Raw genomic sequence first — 22246 nt, 5'->3', positions numbered from 1 at the left:
CACACCAGTATCACCCAGGTAATTCCATTCCAGGGCTGCCAGTGAAGTCTAAGGCCTACTCTGAAAACCTAACCATTTCTACTTGGGTTTTATGTTGCGTGACTGTTTCAAATGAAACTTCCCTATAGTCCAGGAAACTCTATTAATGTGGCTCTGACCACCAGCACCTCTAAGGCTGTGTCCAAACTTGCAACAAACTTGCAAGCCCTATGGGTCTTAGTCAAAAGTACTATACTATATAGGGAATATGGTGCCAATTGGGAAGCAGCATCAAGGGCACTCTAGCTGCCTACATCCTCCCCTTGGCAGTCTGGTTGTATGTGGACATTGTCCTTATTGACTCAAGAGTGGAGCTGCAGAGAATTGTTTTTCCTCCATTTATTGCTCTGATTTCAGCCCGGAGTCTAGAAATGTCTCATTCCCCATGTCGCTTACCACTGCCATGTGGATAAGGAGCAGAGAGAAAGCTTAAAATACATAGCAAAAAAAAGAAATGTCAACGAACCATAAACAATTAATAAAAATGCACCTGTGGAACTGTCGTTAACTTCTTTGCGATAGGGGGCAGCATTTTCACTTTTGGATGAATAGCGTGCCCAGAGTAAACTGCCTCCTACTCAGTTCCAGATGCTAATATATGCATAGTACTATTAGTATTGGATAGAAAACACTCTGAAGTTTCTACAACTGTTTGAATGATGTCTGTGAGTATAACAGAACTCATATGGCAGGCAAAAACCTGAGAAAAATCCAGAATCCAAATCCAAATAGGAAGTTGGAAATCTGAGGTTTGAAGTTTTTGAACTCAGCCCCTATCAGAGGGATGTGGGTTATGTTGCACTTCCTAAGGCTTCCACTAGATGGCAACCATCTTTAGATGGTTTCAGGCTTCTACTGTGAAGTGGGACCAGATGAGAGCTCTTTGAGTCAGTGGTCTGACAGAGAGCCACGCGCTGGTCAAATGCATTTCATATAAGAGCGACATGTGTTCCATTGCTTTTCTACAGACAATGGAATTCTCCGGTTGGAACATTATTCAACATTTATGATAAAAACATCCTAAAGATTGATTCTATACTTAGATTGACAAGTTCCTGTAATATAACTTTTTTAATTTTCGTCCGACAGGACCTGAACGAGCTTTTGGATTTGTTTACCAAACGCCCTAAAAGAAAAGAAAGAAGAAAGAAGCTATTTGGACATAAATGATGGACATTATCGTACAAAACAAACATTTATTGTGGAACTGGGATTCCTGGGAGTGCATTCTGATGAAGATCATGAAAGGTAAGTGAATATTTATAATGCTTTTTTTGACTAACATGGCGGATATTTCTTTAGGCTGGTTTGGGCTCTGGGCGCCATATTCAGATGATGCTTTTTCCGTAAAGTTTTTTGAAATCTGACACAGCGGTTGCATTAAGGAGAAGTGTATCTAAAGTTCCATGCATAACACTTGAATTTTAATCAACATTTCTAATAAGTATTTCTGTGAATTCATGTGGCTCTCTGCACAATCACCGCATGTTTTAGAATTACTGCGCCAATGTAAAATGAGATTTCTTTTACATAAATATGCACTTTATCGAACAAAACATACATGTATTGTGTAACATGAAATCCTATAAGTGTCATCTGATGAAGATAATCAAAAGGTTAGTGATTAATTAATCTATATTTTTGCTTTTTGTGACTCCTCTCCTTGGCTTGAAAAATGGCTGGGTTTTTCTGTGGCTTGGTGGTGACCTAACATAATCATTTGTGGAGCTTTCGCTGTAAAGTATTTTTGAAATCAGACACTGTGGCTGGATTAATGACAAGTGTATCTTTACAATGGTGCCTAATACTTGTATGTTTGAGAAAATTTGATTTATGAGATTTCTGTTGATTTGTATTTGGCGCCCTGCAATTTCATTGGCTGTTGGTGAGGGGTTCCGCCAGTCCTAGACAGGTTAAGCCACTAACAGCTTACAGATGGTCGGCAATTAAGGTCACAGTTATGAAAACTTAGGACAAGAAAGAGGCCTTTCTACTGACTCTGAAAAACACCAAAAGAAAGATGCCTAGGGTCCCTGCTCATCTGCCTTAGGCATGCTGCAAGGAGGCATGAGGACTCCAGATGTGGCCAGCAATGTCCGTACTGTGAGACACCTAAGACAGCGCTACAGGGAGACAGGACGGACAGCTGATCATCCTCGCAGTGGCAGACCACATGTAACAACACCTGCACAGAATCGGTACAACAGAACATCACATCTGCGGGACAGGTACAAGATGGCAACAACAACTGCCTGAGTTACACCAGGAACGCACAATCCCTCCATCAGTGCTCAGACTGTCTGCAAAAGGCTGAGAGAGTCTGGACTGAGGGCTTGTAGGCCTGTTGTAAGGCAGGTCCTCACCAGACATCACCGGCAACAACGTCACCTATGGGCACAAACCCACCATTGCTGGACCAGACAGGACTGGCAAAAAGTGGTCTTCACTGACGAGTCACAGTTTTGTCTCACCAGGGGTGATGGTTGGAATCGCGTTTATCGTGATGAGAGTTACTCCCAGGCCTGTACTCTGCAGCGGGATCGATTTGGAAGTGGAGGGTCCGTCATGGTCTGGGGCAGTGTGTCACAGCATCATCGGACTGAGCTTGTTGTCATTGCAGTCAATCTCAGTGCTGTGCGTTACAGGGAAGACATCCTCCTCCATCATGTGGTATCCTTCCTGCAGGCTCATCCTGACATGACCCTCCAGCATGACAATGCCACCAGCCATACTGCTCATTCTGTGTGTGATTTCCTGCAAGACAGGAATGTCAGTGTTCTGCCATGGCCAGCGAAGACCCCGGATCTCAATCCCATTAAGCACGTCTGGGATCTGTTGGGTCAGAGGGTGAGGGCTAGGGCCAAACCCCGCAGAAATGTCCGGGAACTTGCAGGTGCCTTGGTGGAAGAGTGGGGTAACATCTCACAGAAAGAACTGGCAAATCTGGTGCAGTCCATGAAGAGGAGATGCACTGCAGTACTTAATGCAGCTGGTGGCCACACCAGATACTGACTTACTTTTGATTTCGACCCCCCTTTGTTCAGGGACACATTATTCCATTTCTGTTGGTCACATATCTGTGGAACTTGTTCAGTTTATGTCGTCTCATTTGTTGAATCTTGTTATGTTCATACAAATATTTACACGTTAAGTTTGCTGAAAATAAACGCAGTTGACAGTGAGGACGTTTCTTTTTTTGCTGAGTTTATTTCCTTAAAAGCCACAGAAATTAAGGACTAGGGTCTAAATGCTAGTGCTGATCTAGGATCAGGTTCCATCTTATTATGATTTAAATTACACCTACTGAGACCCAGATGATTACATGGACAGTGCTCTATCCATGTCACTTTGTTGGTGAACTGCCCCTCACAAGTACCAATTGGACTGATCCTGTTATTTTGTCCAGATCAAGTTACATCTGCCATTCTTGGATATTCGACTGATCCTCCATTTTGGCTTTGTGTGTGTTTGTTGTGTTTGCTCAGTTGCTAAGCTGGCCCAGGTCGCTGTGGGGTTCTTTATACCAGTGCGTCAGTACAACAGCCATCAACAAGGGGCTTATGTGCAGGAGAGAGGTGTGGGCATGCACGGTATCCAAGACCCTTTGAAAGGCTTTTCTCTCTCTCTGTCTCACTCTCCTTCCCTTCCTCCATCATTTGAAAGTCAAATCATTTCAAACCTGCTTTACACTTTATTGGCAAGACCACAAACATAAAAGTATCAGACAAATGAACATCAACTGGATACAGAAATAATTCAGTGGGCAGGATTCCAATCTGTTCTTTCTACCTTCTGGTTCTTAACTCCTGAGAATAGTCCTCAGATGCACGTGTGCACAGACACACATAAACGCATATGCACACACACTCCTTCCCTGTGTGTGATAGTGTGTCATCTGAGGTAGTGTGTGTGCAAGTGCGTTTTTACAGATCTACAGATGATGCAATCTCTATTGCACGCCACACAGCCCTTTCCCACCAGGACAAAAGGAACAACTATATGAGAATGCGATTCATTCATTACAGCTCAGCTCAACACCATAGTGCCCTCAAAGCTCATCAATAAGCTAAGGACCCTGGGACTAAACACATCCCTCTGCAACTGAATCCTGGACTTCCTGATGGGCTGCCCCCAGGTGGTAAGGGTAGGTAACAACACATCCTCTAACATTGATCCTCAACACATGGGCCCCTCAGGGTTGCGTGCTCAGTACCCTCCTATTCAGTCATGACTGCATGGCCAGGCACGACTCCAACACCATCATTAAGTTTTTTGATGACACAACAGTGATCACCGACAAGACAGCCTATAGGGAGGAGGTCAGAGACCGGGGTGTGTGGTGCCAGGACAACAACCTATCCCTCAATGTGATCAAGACAAAGGAGATGATTGTGGACTACAAGAAAGAGAGGACTGAGCACACCCCATTCTCATCAACAGGGCTGCAGTGGAGCAGGTTGAGAGCTTCAAGTTCCTTGGTGTCCACATCACCAACAAACTAACATGGCCCAAGCTCCCCCTTTTAAACCGCTGCTACTCTCTGTTATCATCTATGCATATACCTCAACTAACATATTATCTCAACTAACCGGTGCCCCTGCACATTGACTCTGTACCGGTACCCCCCCTGAATAGTCTCGCTATTGTTATTTTACCGCTGCTCTTTAATAACTTGTTACTTTTATTTCTTATTCTAACCCGTATTTCTTTCAACTGCATTGTTGGTTAGGGGCTCGTAAGTAAGCATTTCACTGTAAGGTTGTATCCTGTTGTATTCGGCACATATTACTACCAACATATTCAAATAATAATTGACATTTTCATTATGTTATTTTTATTTATTTATTCATACCATTTCATCCTTCCACAAGATATAGTCCCGAAACAAATCTAGAGTTGCTACCCAAGCCGGCTGGTCGTTCGGTTGCCAGAGACGCGACCCAGTCGTTCAGTCTTTTTGTTCTGTATCTATAGACGCAACCCAGTCGTTCTGGCTGGCAATGTTCTTATCCCTTGCTTGCTAGCTAGCCCTCAACGGCTAACTTACAGTCACGTCAATAACAGCAAAGTAGCTGCATTTGCTTAAGCTGTTTTCTAGTTACATTTATTTGGATACATCCATAGCAATGATGCACTATTTTGCCTGGCATAGGAAATGTGCTCTCATCAGGACACTGTTGTTCAGAAGAGCTAGCCAACAACACAACTAACACAATCACTTCAAACTGAAGCTGGAAAGACAGCAACCTAGCTGCACTTCAAATGGCCTGTTTTCTATTCTACTTTTAAAGATGCACAATCGAGAGCATCATGTCGGGCTGTATCACCGCCTGGTACGGCAACTGCTCCGCCCACAACCGTGAGGCTCTCCAGAGGGTAGTACGGTCTGCACAATGCATCTCCAGGGGCAAACTACCTGCCCTCCAGAACACCTACATCACCCAATGTCACAGGAATGCCAAAAAGATCATCAAGGACAACAACCACCCGAGCCACTGCCTGTTCACACTGCTACCATGAAGAACGCGAGGTCAGTACAGGTGCATCAAAGCTGGGACCAAGAGACTGAAAAACAGCTTCTATCTCAAGGCCATCAGACTGTTAAACAGCCATTACTAACATTGAGTAGCTGCTGCCAACATCACAGCCTACTTCAACTTTGCCAAATGGGTGATGATTTAACAAAAGTGCACAATCATTGCACCAATGTACCCAACCTTAAACATCAATGTATTTCTTAAAATCAATACACAAGTATATTTTTTAAAACCAGCATATTTAGTTAAGAAATTCATGTTAGCAGGCAATATTAACTAGGGAAATTTTACATAATTATGACATAACATTGAAGGTTGTGCAATGTCACAGCAATATTTAGACTTAGGGTTGCCACCCGTTTCACTGAAAGAATAAACGTTTTGTTATCGAAATGATAGGTCATTAATATGGTCAAATCTGGAAACTAAGGCTCGTATTTCTGTGTGTTTATTATATTATAATTAAGTCAATGATTTGATAGAGCAGTCTGACTGAGCAGTGGTAGGCAGCAGCAGGCTCGTAACCATTCGTTCAAACAGCACTTTCCTGCATTTGCCAGCATCTCTTCGCAATGCTTGAAGCACAGCGCTGTTTATGACTTCAAGCCTAACTCCCGAGATTAGGCTGGCAATACTATAGTGCCTATAAGAACATCCAACAGTCAAAGGTATATGAAATACAAATGGTATAGAGAGAAAGAGTCCTATAATTCTTATAATAACTACAACCTAAAACTTCTTAACCGTTAATATTGAAGACTCATATTAAAAAGAACCACCAGCTTTCATATGTTCTCATGTTCTGAGCAAGGAAATTAAACGTTAGCTTTTTTACATGGCACATATTGCACTTTTACTTTCTTCTCCAACACTGTATTTGCATTATTTAAACCAAATTGAACATGTTGTTTCATTATTTATTTGAGACTCAATTGATTTTATTTATGTATTATATTAAGTTCAAAAAAAGTGTTTATTCAGTATTGTTGTAATTGTCATATATATATATATATATATATATATATATATTGTTACGGTTTTCTTTAGGTGAAAGAGAGTCGGACCAAAATGCGGTGTGTAGATTGCGATCCATGTTTATTAAACTGAAGCAACACGAATCTAAATACAAACACTACAAAACAATAAACGTAACGAAAACCGAAACAGCCTAATACTGGTGCAAATAAACACAGAACAAGGACATCAGGACACTAAGGACAATCACCCACGAAACACTCAAAGAATATGGCTACCTAAATATGGTTCCCAATCAGAGACAACGATAAACACCTGCCTCTGATTGAGAACCACTTCAGACAGCCATAGACTTAACTAGAACACCCCACTAAGCTACAATCCCAATACCAACACACCACATACAAAAACCCATGCCACACCCTGGCCTGACCAAATAAATGAAGATAAACACAAAATACTTCGACCAGGGCGTGATATATATATATATATATATATATATATATATATATATATATACATATATACTGCTCCAAAAAATTAAGGGAACACTTAAACAACACAATGTAACTCCAGGTCAATCACTTCTGTGAAATCAAACTGACCACTTAGGAAGCAACACTGAATGACAATAAATTTCACATGATGTTGTGCAAATGGAATATACAACAGGTGGAAATGATAGGCAATTAGCAAGACACCCCCAATAAAGGAGTGGTTCTGCAGGTGGTGACCACAGACCACTTCTCAGTTCCTATGCTTCCTGGCTGATGTTTTGGTCACTTTTGAATACTGGCGGTGCTTTCACTCTAGGTGGTAGCATGAGACGGAGTCTACAACCCACACGAGTGGCTCAGGTAGTGCAGCTCATCCAGGATGGAACATCAATGCGAGCTGTGGCAAGAAGGTTTGCTGTGTCTGTCAGCGTAGTGTCCAGAGCATGGAGGGGCTACCAGGAGACAGGCCAGTACATCAGGAGACGTGGAGGAGGTCACAACCCAGCAGCAGGACCACTACCTCCGCCTTTGTGCAAGGAGGAGCAGGAGGAGCACTGCCAGAGCCCTGCAAAATGACCTCCAGCAGGTTTTTGTCTAAGCCCGAACAGCCCGCTCTCCTCATCAATATGTAGGCTGTTTCAACCCAGCTCGAACCGTCTCTGTACCACAATCTCTGGGCTGCTTGGAGCTGAATAGCCATGATTCTAGAGGAAATGTCCACCAGGCCTTGCCCACCCTCGTGCAGTGGCAGGTACAGGGCTGCAGCTTTAATCCAGTGTTGTCCAGACCAGAAGAAATTGACAAGGGTCCTTTGAAGCTCTTGTATCAGACCCTTTGGTGGCTGCAAAATCATTAGTCTGTGCCACAGGGTAGAGGCAGCAAGATTATTAGCTACCAGGACCCTTCCCCTATAAAACAGCTGGGGCAGCACCCATTTCCACCTTGACAGTCTGGCACACACTTTCTCCACTACACCCTCCCAGTTCTTTTTCTGAAAGACATCGGAGCCTAGAAAAAACCAAAGACTTCATCCCATCTCTGCCCCACTGAAGCCCCCCTGGTAACCGTGGAGCGGACCCCGTTTTTTCCACAACAACCAAAACCTGTCACAAAACATGACATTATGTAACAATTTAATATTAAAATGCCAGTAAGGTGATGACCTTCGTGGACAGGACAAGTGAATATCAACAGTAACAATATGATGATCAGAGAAACCCACAGGAGTAATGTCACACCTTCCAACCCTACTACAGTATTGCTCAGATACTACAACCTGTCTAACCTTGCTGCACTGACACGACCTTCATACATTTTTTGCCATGTGTACTGCCTAACTTGTGCATTCCTTACTCTCCACATATCAGAAAGCTCAAACTCAGTTAATAGGCCAGACAGGCAAGTGGCTGACCGCAGGTGAGGTTCTGCAGCGGTGCGATCAACAGTAAAATCCACTGTACAGTTCCAGTCACCCCTAAAACCATACACCCCTCTTGATCACACTGTCTTAAGGTTTCCTTTATTTGATCAAATATAGCAATACGCTCTGTACCCTCATTAGGAGCATAATTTTTTTTTTTTAACAGACACAAAAAAAATACATAACATCCACCTTGACCAATAAAACCCGACCCTTGACAATCTCTGTTGTAGATACAGTCACCCCGGCACTGAAATTAGTACCATGAATGCCAATTTGACAGATTTCCCAAAAGTCTGATCCAGAAACTAATTTACCTCCTCTAGATCATAAACTGAGTCCTCACCAGCAGCTATCATATCAAAAGAGATATCCATGTCCTTCTCCTGATCCTCAGCTGAGACCACAGACTACTGACTCCCCTCTACCTCATCCCTTTCAACACTCCCCACTTGCACCTCATCACTCGTACCAGGCATCTCCTCCACTACCTGGGAGACTAGCCCCACCTGAACCTCATTACTCATAGTGGGCATCTCCTCCACTACCTGGGAGCCTAGCTCCACATGAACCCCAGCACTCATAGTGGGCATCTCCTCCACTATCTGGGAGCCTAGCTCCACATGAACCCCAGCACTCGTAGTGGGCATCTCCTCCACTACCTGGGAGCCTAGCTCCACATGAAAACCCTCCTGTACCTCATTACTCGTAGAATTGAATTGAAAATTGAGAGACAGAGAGAGACAGACAGAAACACACACAGAGAGCCAGAGAGAGAAAGAGACAGACCGAGAGAGAGAGAGAGAGAGAGAGAGAGAGAGAGAGAGAGAGACAGAGACAAACAGAGAGACAGGAGAGAGAGGGAGACAGACAGATGTGGAATGTATATGTGAGTGGTAGCAGGCAAGAGAGAGAGAGACCAACACCTGGGGAGAAGCTGTTATTCCATCTGGAGCAGCAACATGTCCATAAACAGGGCTTGTACACACACAGAGCTAAGTAAACACCGGCTGAGAATTCATGAATTGTATTCCCATGAAAGAGGTGCATGCAGCACCGTCCAGGTTACGCAGCCACGCATCGTGGGCGGAAAGCCGAACGCGATCCCAGTGGTGCCCCCGCAACGGGAGCAGGGGAGAAGATTTATTCCGGAGAATAACCGAGGAGAGGAAGAAAAAAAAATAAAAGAGATGCCTGTCAAAGATAAGATGTAATTAAAAAAATAAAACGCCCACTGTCTGCCCGACACACTTGGCGAGGACGCCCCGTTGGATTGTGGGAAGATTAACGAGAGAAGTCGAGTAAACACTAAGCAGTGAGAGAACGTTGCCCCCGGATTCACATGGAAGATGTGGGTATGATCCCAGAGGCATTGTGGGGGAAAAAAGAGAAAATGTTTTTAAAAAGTCCAACGAAATCCTTATCTACATTATTAATATGTGTAATGAGTCTCAGCAATAACAAACATCATTAACTTCCTCTGTGAAAACAAACAGGCTCTGCTTTAGAAACCGGTCAAATAGGGAGAATGGAGATATCTCTTCTCTGCAGACCTTGAGAACTGAGACGAGAGTAGCAGGACCAAGAAGAGCACAGCCTTGCCCACACGTACAGGGAGATTTTGTTTAAAGCCCCTGCATAGTGGCAGAAGGTACTGGACTTCTGAGAAGCCATCAAACAGACACAGGGATTTATCCATACCCCGGGTACACCCGGGCCTATTATATATCACCAGGTCTGAGTAGGGTTCATTAGGCACCAAGCAGAAGAAAACAGACTGAAACAAAGATGGACTACCTGGTATTGTCCAATGAGAAACACTAGCTTTCAATTTCTGTAGCAAAATGTTTTAAATGAGCGTCTGTTGCGTGCCCTAATGAACACAACCCAGCTGTTAGGCCTATGCAATGAGAAACTCTTTCACTTTCCATTGCAAAACGTTTTAAATAATCATATTTTGCATGCCATAATGAACACAAACCAGCTGTAGGCAGCCTATGTCTCTGTTGGGACATGCCAAAGTGGGCTAAGTTTCCGTCCCATTAGTAATGCTGAGCTGTGATTGGCAGACTGGGGCCGTGTTCCCGGGCAGGTCAACAGCGGACGGCCCACGGCACTCGCTGGAGAGCCCATCAATCACAGTTTGGGATAATTAACCAGCAGGAGACAAGCCAGGAGCTCCTTGTTCTGCTCCCCCACTCTAAGGGAGGGAGGGGGGTAAAGAGAAGAGGGAAGGAGATTAGATTGGGATAGGCAAGAGAGAGGGAGACTGAAGAGACAGAAAGGGAAAAAGAGGGAGAGAGATATACAGAGAGACAGAAAGAGTGCATACATTAACCCCATACTCATAGCCGAGGCCAAATATCCCTTCAACACTACAGTTACTCATCAGGAAGACATAGAGAAAGCATTTTCACATTAACCTGAAAACAAGAGAGTTGAAAACAATATTCTACCCAGTGATTATCAAACCAATACAAAGAACATGAATCCTAACACACACACAAAAATGATTCCCTTAATGATTGGGAGAGAAACCACATTGTGCTGTGTTGGCAAGCCAACATGTGGCTTCCTGCCACAAGCAAAGGGACAGTGACAGGAACAACAATAGGTATAAATAAATGTATGCAGTTATTTCTGTTTTGTTATTGCGCTCATTACTGTGAAGTTAATTAGGATTTGTTATTTGTAGTACAGCATGATTATATTTTACCCCTGTGTAAGTTACTTTATCATGACAATAAAGAAAATGTAATTTGAGAAGGGGAGAGCGCGAGAGAGACAACAGGAGAAAGAGATCAACGTTTTAAATGTACGTGTGTGTGTGTGTGTGTGTGTGTGTGTCTGCTTGTCTATCTGCATGCGACTTTGCTATATCATGCACGTGCAATACGACCCTTCGTTATGATGGGTGTGTAGTGAGGCTGCCAGGGTCTGGGTCACTGAGTAAGGGGGGGGGAAAAAATCAATGCAGAATCTTGCGCCAGCTCTTTAGTGTCTGCTAGCCCAACACTGCCATCATTAGCATTAGTCCCATCCTCCATCTCCCTGATTGACCGTCCAATAACAAGCACTTTATTTGCTTAAGCCACACTTTTTCACTGGATATACTGGATAAGGTCTGGCATCAGCTCTACAAGGCACGATGGTATGGTTTCTCTTTGCCAGTCAATATACACTTCCCAACTATCTTACAGTACTGTAGACTATTCTCTCTCTGCCACTATCTCAATCTATCTGCCCTGGCAGGTTGTCAGTCTTTTTGGCCATCCATCTGTCAATTGGTTTTACCAATCTGCTGTCGATACGGCTGTTTGGTTTGGGAGGAATCTTTTTTAGAACCTGGCAGAACTTCAGTGTGATGCTTTTTTCTTGTCAAGACAAAACTTGCTTTGAAGTGAATCGACGACGCTTGTTTTACGCTCGTCTGTCTAGTGACACTCAGTCTCTGTCTCAGTGTTTGTGTCCACAGTCCCCGTCTTTCCACCTCTCTGGGAAAGCGATTTTTTTTTTGCAGAGTTTTAGGCGTGTCCATTGCCAGTGTCCAGTGGATGCACCAAAAACCTTTCAGCCAATTGCAATATTTTTTTAAAGTGTACAATAAACTTTAGCTTGTATATTTTTATTTTCCAAAATGGATAGAGGGCACATACCCCATCAGTTTCAATGGGCATGACCCCTCTGCTCCGACAATGGTCCAGTGTGGCTCCTCTAATCACAGTTATTAATACTATCTAACTGGGTCATCCCTACACAGTCCCATTGTGAAGCTGCACTGCCATCCTCACCACACTCAATGCTTCATTTAATCATGCCCGCCGGTGCCATGCCCCATGCCCCGGCCTACAACACAGTGGACCCCAAGAGAGGGACAAGAGAGATGTAGGCCTAAAGGCTTTGGAATGATGGCCGGTGTGTGTATGCCCAAGTCTGTGAGTTAGTCCATTCCATCTTCCTCTGTCAGGGGGAACTAGTCCCTGCCCCCCCCCCCCCCCCCTGTCTATAATAAGGAGCCCGGGGTATGACCCTGCTGCCTCTGTGCTCTTTGGTGCCCATTAGACTGCCTGACTATAAGACAGGGCCAGACCCAAGGACCCCTGTTGAGGACACAGATCATTCTAATGTGGGAACACAACAGAAGAAGCCACGGGAACACGTCAGAACGTAACATCCAGCTGCCTCTTCTAATCATGTCAGTCTGTCCTAATTCAATTCTGTCCCAGCAGGATTCAATTACTTTTTATTAATTTTGGCACAGCCAGACTCCATAGAGTGGGATTCAATTCTGCCGAATACAATTTGACTAGATGCAATCGGATTCACTTCAATTGAATGAATCTAAACTTAATATCCATCTTCTCTCCCCCTCACTCTTAGCCCCCCTCTTGCTTTTTTTTACCCCTGCTTTCCTGTTCCTATTTTACACACACACACACACCACACACACACGTTTTACTTGTTACTGAACTCACATGCAGTTTGCTGTATATAACATGTCTATAATCTAACTCATAAAAGCAAGCAATCTACAACATCCCAATGCAATGTTCAAACAAACACAGCCAACACACACTACATGACCAAATGTATGTGGACACCTGCACGTCGAACATCTCATTCCAAAATTAGGGGTTTTAATATGGATTTGGTCCCCCCCCTCACTGCTATAACAGCCTCCACTCTTCTGGGAAGGCTTTCCACTAGATGTCGGAACATTGCTGCAGGGACTTTCTTCCATTCAGCCACAAGCGCATTAGTGAGGTTGGCCACTGATGTTGGGCGATTAGGCCTGGCTCGAAGTCAGCGTTCCAATTCATCCCAAAGGTCTTCATTGGGGTTGAGGTCAGGGCTCTGAGCAGGCCGGTCAAGTTCTTCCACACTGATCTCGTCAAACCATTTCTGTATGGACCTCGCTTTGTGCATAGGGGCATTGTCATGCTGAAACAGGAAAGGGCCTTCCCCAAACTGGTACCATAAAGTTGGAAGCACAGAATCCTCTAGGATGTCATTGTATTCTGAATTGACTTTTTCGAAAGGTGCCTATGACTGTGCCACGTTGAAAGTCACTGAGCTCTTCAATACGGGCCATTCTGCTGCCAACGTTTGTCTATAGAGATTACAATGCTGTGTGCTGGATTTGACACACCTGTCAGCAACGGGTGTGGCTGAAATAGCCAAATCCACAAATTATAAGGCGTGTCCACATACTCTTGTATGTGTTAAATCTGTGTGTCAATGTATTGAACCCTGGTAGAATGACTCAGTCGTCGCATAGCATGTGGATCAAAGAGACAGATTTACTAAGCATTAACATAAGTATCAATGTCAAATCCAACAACAACAAAAAAACTCAAACCTTTCTGGCACCTTTATGTTCTCCCTGTAATGCTACACTGCCACATATTCCCAACAGGTGCAACCTGCACTATAGTACCAATGCTTTATAGGTCTTCCACATGTATACCCACACATACTGTTTCTCAAGAGAGTGCCGATGAACTGTGTGCAGTGTTTTTTTTTTTTATCTATGCAAAAAATCCACCCCTCGATTCTAAAACATTATGGGATTGACTGCTAAAGGGCATGTAAGAAAAATCAAAAAGCAGCAAAATGGGTGAAATAAATAACATATACATAACATTGAGATTGGCCTTTGGACGATTTCAGAGGCCCTGCCGACTCCAGTCGTTCCTTAAATTGATTTTTCATATGAGAGTCCCCTCCGGGGGCCATTCCATTTTCATATGTGCATCTGTATACGTGTTCCACCCTTCCCACTCTATTAATCAAATAATGTAATCAGTTCCTGTGTGCACCCAGCGAAGACATGGGCCATTCCTTATGTGAACAGCGTTTGCATGTCTTTAATGGGACTTTCTGAGTGGTGTTACATAATGTAAAAGGACTGTGTGCTCAACTACTCCAGGAAAATGTTAGCCTAATAGGTTCATGCAGAAATTAGAATGATGTGATTTTTTTCTAGGAAGGCATTGGAAAAGGTATTGGCTTCAGCTTGAGATTCTGACGACGAGACTGAGAGGGTATTTTAAATACGGTGTGTGTGTGTGTGTGTGTATATGTCTGTATATTATATGTCTGTATATGTGCATGCACCACCGTCCAGGTTACGCATCGTGGGTGGACAAAATATCGTGGGTGTACAAAACATTAGGAACACCTTCCTAATATTGAGTTGCATCCCCTTTGCCCTCAGAACAGTCTTAATTCATCAGGCATGGACTCTAAAAGGTGTCAAAAGCGTTCCACAGGGATGCTGGCCCATGTTGACTCCAATGCTTCCCACAGCTGTGTCAAGTTGGCTGGATGTCCTTTGGGTGGTGGGACATTCCTAACATACACGAGAAACTGTTGAGCATTAAAATCCCAGCAGCGTTGCAGTTCTTGACACAAACCGGTGCACCTGGCACCTACTACCATACCCCGTTCAGAGGCACTTAAACCGTTTGTCTTGCCCATTCACCCTCTGAATTGCACACATACAAAATCCATGTCTCGATTGCCTCAAGGCTTAAAAATCCCTCATTAACCTGTATCCTCCCCTTCATCTACACTGATTGAAGAGGATTTAGCAAGTGACATTAACAATGCATCATATCTTTCACCTGGAATCACTTGGTCAGTGTATGTCATTGTGTTCCTAATGTATGTTTGTACACTCAGTGTATACACATGCTCCTGTATCTGTGTGCTGTCCTCTCGGTGCTGTGCGTGCGTGTGCGCACGTGCATTACGCCTGCATTACGCCTGTGTGTGTGTATATATATGTGTGTCTGTGCACACGTCTCCACTGTGGAAAGAGTGCACAGGGGCATACATCTTTTAAATCCTCCTCGACTGACACTTCTCCCAGTGGATCAGAGAAATATCTTAATTATGCCACTTAACATCTCACTGGATGGTCTTTGGGCGAGCACTGGGGAACATACAATTAATTTCACTGAGCACCAGAAAAACTCAAAACACATAAATAACCGATGACCTGCTGAGAGGAAGCCTCGCTGGGATTTCTAGTGCTAATGTTGCTCTAACAGAGAGAACACACTTCCCAGGCCAAAAAAAAAAACATTAGTCAAATGGCATTGCGAACAAATAGCTAAATTAATTCTTGAAAGGTTGCAAAAAGCAAAAAGTGTATTGTAAGGTGGGTTGGATATACTGTTGAGACACTGAGCCAATGTGAGAAGGTTGTGTCAATGTCAGAGGTGCAAGGGAATGGGAGTTTTACTTGTCAACTGTAATGTATGTTTAAACGTAACTATAATATTTTGTTCAGACTCAGAAGAAAACCAACTGAAATAATAAATTCTGTACAGCAGGGATCATCAACGAGATTCAGCCGCGGGCCGATATTTTCTTGAGAGGATGGTCGGGGTCCAGGAACATAATTATCATTACTTTGTAGACTGCAAATTGACCGCAATAAGCCCAAACAGACCAAATATTTCATTAAAACATAATTTCGAACCTTGCTTACATTTGTATTACGTGTCAATTACAAGTCGGAATATTTGGCAATAGATTTCCAAAATTTGAAATAATTCACATTTTTACAATATGTTATGTCCAACTAAGATTTACATTTTTTATGTTGAGGCTATTGTAAATCGGCTCTAAAAGAAAACAAGTGGGTTCAGAGTTAAAAATTAAAAATTTTTGGGGGGGATCCAAGGTTCCTTGAAGGATTTTATTTCTTTAGCCCCTACTCTTGCAATTTAGTCAGGGGGCATCACAGATTATCTTTGGGGCCACCCTGGATTTAGCCTCAAATCCAATATAGCTACCATAATAACATTTGATGGAGGTCAAATCATATGTACACTTGAAGCCGTTAAAACTAGTTTTTCAACCACTCCACAAATTTCTTGTTAAAACAAACTATAGTTTTGGCAAGTTGGTTAGGACATCTACTTTATGCATGACAAGTAATTTTTCCAACAATTGTTTACAGACAGATTATTTCACTTAAATAGCTTGGAAAATTCCAGAAAATGATATCAGAAGCTTCTAAAGCCATGACAGGCTAATTGACATCATTTGAGTAAATTGGCATCATTTGAGTCAATTGGAGGTGTACCTGTGGATGTATTTCAAGGCCTAACTTCAAACCCAGTGCCTCTTTGCTTGACATCATGGGAAAATCAAAAGAAATCAGCCAAGACCTCGGAAAACAAATTGTAGACCTCCACAGGTCTGGTTCATCCTTGGGAGCCATTTCCAAACGCCTGAAGGTACCACGTTCATCTGTACAAACAATGGTACGCAAGTATAAACACCATGGGACCACGCAGCCATCATACCACTCAGGAAGAAGACGCGTTCTGTCTCCTAGAGATGAAAGTACTTTGGTGTGAAAGCGCAAATCAATCCCAGAACAACAGCAAAGGACCTTGTAAAGATGCTGGAGGAAACCGGTACAAAAGTATCTATATCCACAGTAAAATGAGTCCCATATCGACATGCTCAGCAAGGAAGATGCCACTGCTCCAAAACCGCCATAATAAAGCCAGACTACGGTTTGCCACAGCACATGGGGACACAGAACGCACTTTTGGAGAAATGTCCTATGTTCTGAATGAATGAAACAAAAATGGAACTGCCATGATGACCATCGTTATGTTTGGAGGAAAAAGGGGGAGGCTTGCAAGCCGAAGAACACCATCCCAACCGTGAAGCACGGGGGTGGCAGCATCATGTTGTGGGGGTGCTTTGCTGCAGGAGGGGACTGCTGCACTTCACAAAATAGATGGCATCATGAGGCAAGAAAATTTGGTGGATATATTGTAGCAACATCTCAAGATATCAGTCAGGAAGTTAAAGCTTGGTCGCAAATGGGTCTTCCAAATGTACAATGACCCCAAGCATACTTCCAAAGTTGTGGCAAAATGGCTTAAGGACAACAAAGTCAAGGTATTGGAGTGGCCATCACAAAGAACTGACCTGAATCCCATAGAAAATGTGTGGGCAGAACTGAAAAAGCACATTCGAGCAAGGAGGCCTTACACACCTGACTCAGTTACACCAACTCTGTCAGGAGGAATGGGCCGAAATTCACCCAACTTATTGTGGGAAGCTTGTGGAAGGCTGCCCGAAACGTTTGGCCCAAGTTAAACAATTTAAAGGCAATGCTACCAAATACCAATTGAGTGTATGTAGACTTCTGACCCACTGGGAATGTGATGAAATAAATAAAAGCTGAAATAAATCACTCTACTATTATTTGGATATTTCACATTCTTAAAATAAAGTGGTGATCCTAATTGACCTAAAACAGGGAATTTTTACTAGGATAAACGTCAGGAATTGTGAAAAACTGAGTTTAAATGTATTTGGCTGAGGTGTATGTAATCTTCCGACTTCAACTGTAAATATGCATTTTGTATACAAGGCTTTTTTCCAGAATTGTGTCCACTCATGGCCAGAGAGACTTTTTTGTAAATCATTCTTATTCCGAATCCAATATGGCCGACATAATTACTTACCTGGGATATAAATTTCCCTAGTTTATTTTGTATTGTCTTATTCTGTCTTTATTAAAAAGGGTTTCATACAACTCTTGGCATAACCAGCACTATGAGAGGCTCTACCATGCCTCATGTTTGAATAGCTGAAGCCAACTAGCTTTTCAATGTGTGTTCATGTTTTTTACAACACCAGCAAATAGTAGCATCACCAAGTTACAGGAAAGCAACCTGTAATACAACAGTCAGCCACTCTAGTAGTGTATATGTCGAGCTAACATTTCCCCTATTTTCCCCACTGAAACTAAGTCTGCAAGGTTAATTCTAAGTATTTGAGGTGACAGGACATGAGTGTGTCCTAACAGGGTGAGATGGCCAGGGTGAAGTAGCCAGTAGTGGTTGTCGTTCTGGGGCCTGACCAGGTTGCACAGCTACCTGGTCTTTCTGGGCAAGCTGCAGCCACAAGGGCAGTATCCTTCCTGTATGACTGGCAGGGTATTCAGGGCTGGGTGGGTGAATAGTTTCCATTTTTACAACAGTTTGGTGCAGGCACTCAGCAGATGCAGTTTGCATGCTAACAAGACCCATTGACTAACTGGAATGTTCTCTCAGCCTGAATAATGCTGGGGATTCTCAAGTAGGTGAATGGTTGGTTGTTTTTTATGTTGAATGTGGCAAAAAAGTATTGCAGGTCACGACCTACATATTCATTCGGAAGTCGGGTCGAATGAATATTTGGCCGATATTTACTGGGGGTAAATGGCCACTAGCCTAAAAATGGCCACTAGCCTAATTTTACAATCATACATCGCAATCATACATCTTCTGACTGAATATTAATTTGCAGCGCTCTACCCCCACCTGCCGTTCCACCTAAAAAACGACTGCGGCCAAACAAGTCATCCCCTTTCCCTTTCTAGTGCTTGACTGCCCGCAATTGACTGCTAACTTCAGAGGTACCTTTAGACACTAAAAAAAACAAGCACGATAATGAAACCGGGTTTACCCTGTGTCCATTGCTGCGCCAGTGACATGAAATCCCTCTCAGGGGTGAGCAGAGCAATCCTTCCCACCATTCATATATGTTCACCTGCGCAATTTTGGGGTTACATTTCCACCCTAAACTAAACTAGCTACAGCTCGTCTATACCTACTCAGTTCTTTCTTGTTTAATCATCGATACACAAAAGCTTAGTTATTTGACAAACAAAGAATAAACAGTTTGAATTTAAATAGCTGGCCCTGAGGTTGTAGTGTTATGATTGCGCTGTGTGTTAACAAAATAAAGCCAAATAATCAGGGCAGTGCCAACTGCATGCCACGGACACCTTCTGTTTTCCCTAGGCAATCACCCACATCATAACATTGTTTTTTGTGATTTGTTGTTCTCCTTGAGATACAAAAAAAACTAAACAAAGCACAGCCTATTGTTGCCTTTCCACAGCCACATGCATCTATCCACAATTATTTCTCTCCTACTGATGAAGAAAAAAAAATTGACCAGATATAGCCACTCTCTACCAATCGATGGATGTCACATTCAATGGCGGAATAATACCAGAACAGTTCAATGATGTCAACGGGGTCTTGATAATCCCCTTTTCAAAAAGCAAGCATTCCAATCAGACGTGCTGAAACTACAAAACACCAGCGGTCAAACAATCCGCCCCTCTCTCTCTCTTGCTCGCGCTCTACCGTCTCCTTCTCCCAAATCTCCCTAACATAATTGTTACCGCCGATAGGGATATATGGACAAGAGCGGGCGAATAGGGCAACTTATCCATCCACGAAGTCCACAACGCCAAGAGACATGTCTCCCTACCTTGACTGCCGCAGACAAGAAACCATAGGAGTTGGATAATCATTTTGAGCAGGTTTGGCTGATGGACCGCTTCCAGCGTTCGCTGTTAGTGGAGGTTTTTAGTAGCTGTTATTATAGCAGGAACCGCGACACTCCTTTCGCCCTCGGTCTTGAGGTCCGCTGGCGTTCTCTCGCTCCCTCTCTGGCGCGCGCTCCCCCGCTCGCTCCCCAGCTCGCACTTACTTTTTACTCCTTCGTTGCCTGACTCCACTGAGCAGTCCGCATTTATACATCACTCACTATACCCCCCGAGAGAAAAATGACTTTCGTTTAAAGGTCCAAATCACTCCAATTATTGTTTATCAAAAGTATAGTTTATAATAGTTCAATAATTTGTTCGGGAGTCGAACTAATAGATGATGGATGCAGGACTGTGCAATTTGCAGTGTTACATTCTATCGAAGAAATCCGTGTGACATGAACTGTTTCATTATTTACGGGTTGTGGAGAGCACTGTTCGGACTGCAGGTCTCTTCTCCCTATCCTCTCGCTCTCTGTCACGCGCGCGCACACACGAGAACAGCGAATGGCTTTGCTGTATGTTTGTACAAATGATATGCATATTCAGCTGGAAAAAAAGCTTCTTCTTTATTTTATTTTTTTGCATTTTGTTTCTTGGCACACACCGAGTAACTCACTTGCAGTGCGCTATCCAAACTAAATCTGCATGATACATCCAACATCTCATTCCAAATTCATGGGCATTAATATACAGTTGGTCCCCCCTTTGCTGCTATAACAGCCTCCACTATTCGTAGACAGCTTTCCTAGATGTTGGAATATTTTGGAACATTGCTGCAGTCACATTCAGCCACAAGAGCATTAGTGAGGTCGGCACTGATGTTGGGTGATTAGGCCTGGCTCGCAGTCTGCGTCCAATTCATCCCAAAGGTGTTCAATGGGATTGAGGTCAGGGCTCTCAATCAAGTTCTTCCACACCAATCTCGACAAACCATTTCTGTATGGACCTCACTTTGTGCACTTGGGCATTGTCATGCTGAAACAGGAATGGGCCTTCCCCAAACTGCTGCCACAAAGTTGGAAGCACACAATCATCTAAAATGTCATTGCACGCTGTAGCGTTAAGGTTTCCATTCTCTCAAACTAAGGGGCCTACCCCGATCCATGAAAAACAGCCCCAGACCATTATTCCTCTTCCACCAAACTTCACAGTTGGCACTAAATTTGACACATTGACTTGTGGGAAAGGTGGCGTCCTATGATGGTGCCACATTGAAAGTCACTGAGCTCTTCAGTAAAGCTTTTCTACTGCCAATGTTTGTCTACGGCGATTGCATGGCTATGTGCAACAGGTGTGGCTGAAACATCTAAATCCACTCATTTGAAGGCGTGTCCACATACTTTTGTATATATAGTATATGTGGATACGATTGACATTGGAGTCTGAAATTCATAGGATAGTGACCCCACATGCCTCATGCCCCCTCCTACACCACAAACACTCTCTCTCCCTCTCCCACACGCACAGGTAGTCGTGATCAATTCATTTGTGTATTCTTCACCAGTCTATTGTAGTTCTTTCGTCTGGCAGTGCACGCTAACAACCCAAGACTCGTCCAACGGTAATATAAGCACAAATGTAACTGAGGAAAGGTGTGAAAGTGACATCATGTAAGTCACCAGATTCCTCACTTCATTTAGGCTGGTATCAATATGCTATTTGAGATGTGTGACAATAACCATATCAAAGGTTTCTGCCTCGAAAATGAGAGGTATGTGACTTAACCACTGCCACTATCATGGTGTTTAAGGCTAAATCACTCTTTAAAAGGTTGGTAATTGTGTTGCTCCTTTTCCCCATTGAGCTGTTAAAGTTCAAAGCCATTCAGCCCAGAAGAACATAAAAATCTATCTCTGCCCTCTAACAATATGATGTAGAAAAGAGACACGAAACACAGGCATTCAAGCCTCTTGTCTCAAAGGAATAGCCGTGACATCCATTAACTCCACTGACATTTATGCACCAGGATCGCACTGTGAAAACATTCTTTTATTGTCTTTGTACTCTGGGAAAGAGGCCATTTTTAAGTTCATGTTGTCTCTCTAAATGTCTGGGTTGGAACATGCTTTCAAGGAAATGTAGCAGAAGTTGAGCAAGAATAGCAACTTTGTCATGCTAGCTTTATGTTGTGCCTGAGCCGTTTTCTTCTAGATACTTTTATTTTACTTTTTTATTTCACCTTTATTTAACCAGGTAGGCAAGTTGAGACCAAGTTCTCACTTACAACTGAGACCTGGCCAAGATAAAGCAAAGCAGTTCGACAACACAGAGTTACACATGGAGTAAAACAAACATACAGTCAATAATACAATAGAAAAATAAGTCTGTATACAATGTGAGCAAATGAGGTGAGATAAGGGAGGTAAAGGCAAAAAAAAGGCCATGGTGGCGAAGTAAATACCCTATAGCAAGT

At 43.2% G+C, this 22246-nt stretch overlaps 1 protein-coding gene across 4 annotated transcripts in view; it reads right to left on the bottom strand.

Moving 5' to 3' along the window:
* The window catches only part of LOC109906638 (neural cell adhesion molecule 2), a 400741-nt gene extending 380581 nt beyond the window's left edge, over positions 1–20160 (bottom strand). The window contains exon 1 of one of the 4 annotated variants that reach the window (XM_031792278.1): positions 19773–20160. In XM_031792278.1, the coding sequence (XP_031648138.1) occupies positions 19773–19815 (43 nt within the window). In that variant the 5' untranslated portion in view covers positions 19816–20160. The remainder of the gene's footprint in view (positions 1–19772) is intronic. The other 3 variants (XM_031792280.1, XM_020504449.2, XM_031792279.1) reach the window with 3 other exon arrangements.
* Between the last annotated feature and the right edge of the window lie 2086 nt (positions 20161–22246).

The sequence above is a fragment of the Oncorhynchus kisutch genome, linkage group LG16 (assembly GCF_002021735.2).
Source record: "Oncorhynchus kisutch isolate 150728-3 linkage group LG16, Okis_V2, whole genome shotgun sequence".
NCBI lineage: Eukaryota > Metazoa > Chordata > Actinopteri > Salmoniformes > Salmonidae > Oncorhynchus > Oncorhynchus kisutch.
The sequence above is the reverse complement of the archived record's forward strand: the minus strand, read 5'-3'. Positions and strand labels throughout refer to the sequence as shown.